Source organism: Pundamilia nyererei, unplaced genomic scaffold (genome assembly GCF_000239375.1).
Source record: "Pundamilia nyererei isolate P.nyererei 1_Seehausen unplaced genomic scaffold, PunNye1.0 scaffold00115, whole genome shotgun sequence".
NCBI lineage: Eukaryota > Metazoa > Chordata > Actinopteri > Cichliformes > Cichlidae > Pundamilia > Pundamilia nyererei.
The window spans coordinates 37,398-41,170 of NW_005187516.1; the positions used below are offsets into that span (position 1 = coordinate 37,398).

General features: G+C 42.2%; 1 protein-coding gene across 4 annotated transcripts in view; it reads right to left on the reverse strand.

Moving 5' to 3' along the window:
• The window catches only part of ro60 (Ro60, Y RNA binding protein), a 7,645-nt gene extending 4,827 nt beyond the window's left edge, over positions 1 to 2,818 (reverse strand). For 2 of the 4 annotated variants that reach the window (XM_005741877.1, XM_013913107.1), the window contains exons 1-3: positions 2,673 to 2,818; positions 1,148 to 1,736; positions 689 to 909 (exon numbers count right to left, since the gene is read on the reverse strand). In XM_005741877.1, the coding sequence (XP_005741934.1) occupies positions 689 to 909; positions 1,148 to 1,736; positions 2,673 to 2,675 (813 nt within the window). In that variant the 5' untranslated portion in view covers positions 2,676 to 2,818. The other 2 variants (XM_013913108.1, XM_013913109.1) reach the window with 2 other exon arrangements.
• Between the last annotated feature and the right edge of the window lie 955 nt (positions 2,819 to 3,773).

Sequence of the window (3,773 nt, forward strand, 5' to 3'; positions counted from 1 at the left end):
AAAAAAAAAAAAAAAAAGTGATTTGATCTGATCAGTGACCTGCTCTACCACCTGAGCCACAACTGGAAGGAGGTACAGATTAAAAACTAAACTGAAAATAAATTGCTGTACACCCCCCTTTACATGGCATATTTTACTTTACCAAACAACAGCAGGTACAATATATTTAACAAAACTATACGAGTTGCTTTCATTACTACCCAGTTTGTTTTGAACTTCACAAGCCCTATCTGTTTTTCACTTGCCTTCATAATTTTCCTCATAATCGTTTTTAAGCTTTGACTGCTCATACAGACGCTGCTAGCTTGTACCTTCTCTGAGTTCTGTATTCCTTTAGCCACTTTGCCTTTTCTAGCTTCGTATGTTCAGCTAGGTGAAAGTGATTAGATTTGTTGTTAAACATTTTTGTGGTCATCTCCCCGTGGTTTTCTGCATTGGACACTGATCTAGTCACTCAGTGTGAGCAGTTTCCCCACTTGTCAAACTGTGGTTATGAGTGTGCGCTGCTTTACGTGTTCTCAGCCCAGTCAGTCACCAGTTTGGGCTGAGAACACTGAAAATCTTCTTATTTCGTGTGCATTTCTAATTTTAATAAGATCCCAAGTGTAAAAACTGATTCATCTCATCAATTATCACTACGGTCTATGTTATAAACAGCAACCAGGTTAAAATGATTTAACAGACTCGCCTGTTTAAACTTCAGATGCTCGGTCAGCAGCTGTTCCCTCTCAAGCTTGTGTTCCTCTATTAAAGTGACGACCTCAGTTTCATCCCGACTGTGCTTTACCTTTTCCACCACTTCAAGATATGAAAGCACCCTGATAACCTCTTCGGCGTTCTCTTTGTTTTCATGAGCAACCTGGACCTCTTTCCACCCTTTTGTTACATATTTGCTGATCAAGGCAATAGCTGAAAACACAAAGAGATGGGCGTTGCATGTTAGCACTGACTAAAGTGAAACAAAATAAAAACTTACACTGTACTGATTAAAATTCAGCATGGGGAGTTTATAAATATGCACATATATACTCAGAACAGAGAACATCCAATAAAACCCCAAAGAAGAAAGTTGGATAACTGCAGACGTTTATTCAACTGATTACTAATAACGTTTTGCAGGCTAAATGACGTGGGTCTCTATACTTACCATCTCTAGCTGGTTTAGTGTGGGAGAGTCTGAGCAGATCCTGGTGTGACCAGCCCTCTCTCTGCTTACATTTGGTCACTGCAGCAGCTAGACTCATGGCATCTTGCTCATTGTACCAGTCAGACAGTGCTCTCCTCAGGGCACGCCCCCATATCCCACATTTCATGTGCTCTTTTAATTCCTTCTTGTACTTGATGAAAGAAAACAGATGGGCAGGCTCACGACAAACATCCTTCAGGGCTTTGAACGCTGCCTGTTTGGTGTTCACATCTGGGTTTTGGGAGCACAAAGCCAAGGCAAAAATGGAGGGCTCTAGTCTGACAGCTTGCCCATCCTGAGCGAACCTTTTTATTTCCTCCAACACCTCAGCGCCTTGTTTCTCCTGCAGCATGGACTGCAGGGCTCCAGTCTTCTCCACTCTGATGTGACCATTCTCTCTGGTACTGTACAAGGCTCCCTCTGAGCCATAGCAGAGGAAGCGACAAAGCTTGGCCTTGTCACTGATCTCCCATGAACCACCACCTGTTGAGTTCGGGGTATGGGTGCTAGTGGTACTTCCTGATAGCGCCATTGAAACACTTGAGGTGTCCTGAAACAGATTGTAGTAAAATGAAGCAATTGTAAACTTTATAATGAAATGGCACTGTAATTTGATTGTGGTATTTTATCTTATAGTATAGTGGAAATGAAATAAAAGCTAACTACCAACACTAATGGGACGTAAAGCGTCCCCAGTGTTAATCAAACCATGGTTCGGATTTGACAGGATTACGCAAGTGTTAATAAACCACCCAGCGTTTGCTAAGGTGGCGCTTAGCACACCTTACTTTGAACATATATTATCCAGCTACGTTGTTAAAATGCACATTAAAATGTTTGAGTCCCTGCAACAGTCTCTCGAGTTCAAGGCCAGCCAGCAAGCATGAAAATGTTAACTTCGCAAGCAAACATGACTTACTCATTGCCTCAGAGCGCTGTCAGAAATAGCTTAAAGCCGATTACAGAAGACGATCATACGCATAAGACAGAGAAGACACGCTGGTCTGTTAAAAGGAGATGGTACGAGAAGTTACCTGCACGTCATTTTAAGTTAGCTGCGGAATGAGCTAGTCAGCCTTAGCTAACACTCCCGGTAGAGATTCGTTTGCTAAGTTAACTAGTTAAGCTAGCAAAGGAGGGCGGTCTGGGCAAGGTGAATTAAGTTATGCGGTTTTAATCATTTAACAATAAAGTTAGGAATATGACCAATCATGTAGCAACTCATAGCCAGACCAAGTCTCCTCAGTTTCCCCGGCCGTGACTTGGCTGCATAGTAATGATATTAATGTTAGCCGTCAGCACAAAACTATCAACTCCCCAATCTGAGCTCCGCTCTGGCTGGGACACCGGAAAGCACTTTGATACAGCTAGTCCAGGAAGAGCAGCTTGCTACTAACATAAGCTAACCCTAACAAAACTGTGTTGGTTTTACTCAACACATATACTGTTTGCGAGTTGAAATAACATGACACAGATATCCACTTACCATCAGGTATGTACACAGTGCTCAAGTTTTTTGGGTTGTTGTTGGTTTTTTTTTAATGTAGCTAGATGTGGAAAGGCCTCCCCGCTGACCGTCAATGAGATAACAGGGCGGTGCCGCGGTGGATGCCGGGATATGGAGTAAAATCACACAGGCACGTTCACCCAGGGTTCTCTCGCTTTCTCTCCGTACGTTCACATTCACTTTTTTTAGTGGTTCACAATCCATTGAAAAAGACTTGAGCCTCCTTTCTTTTTTCTATATTTTGCCAGTAAAACGGAAAATAAGTGCAGTGATTTATTGAAACATGCGCAAACGTAGGTGGGAATACACATGTACAGTAAAAGGCAAAAACTATATATTCTATTGAGCTTCAATATTTGGTATGACCATCTTTATTTTTCAGCACAGCCTGAACTCTGTTTTACAAGCTTGTAATTTTTTCTTTAATGTCTTTAGGAATAGTTCTCCAGGCTCCAGGTTCCAGCCACAAACTGTGACATACACCATGGTTATTGGATGGGTATAAAAACTGTTGTACCTTTCTTCTAACCTCCTCCGTACATACTTACATTGATTTAAATCAAAAACTTTTGAATCATCAATCCATAAGACCTGTTTCAACAGGTTTTAAGCCCAGCGTTCTCATGAAATTTGACATAGCTCAGCCTTTTCTCCTTGTTTCAAATCTTCTTTCAGGCTGTTAGGAATGTTTATGGCAATTTTAATAGTTTCAGGTAGAATAAATGGGAACAAAGGGCTGTCCTTGTCACTCCTGTTCATAATTTTTATGGACAGAATTTCTAGGCATAGCCAGATGGCAGAAAGCCTCCACTTTGTTGGCCTCAGAATAGCTTTCTGCTTTTTGCAGATGATGTGGTTCCATTGACTTCATCAGGTGGTGGCCTCCAGCTCACACTAGAGAGGTTTGCAGCCTAATGTGAAGCAGCAGGAACGAGAAGCACCTCCAAGCCTGAGGCCAAAAAGAGTGGAGTGCTATGTGTCTATGTCCAGAGGCGGAGCCAGACATTTGAAACACCCGGGGCTTAGCCCTAAAGGGTAGTATGCATGTGGGATTTTTTTTTTTTTTTGGGGGGGGGGGGG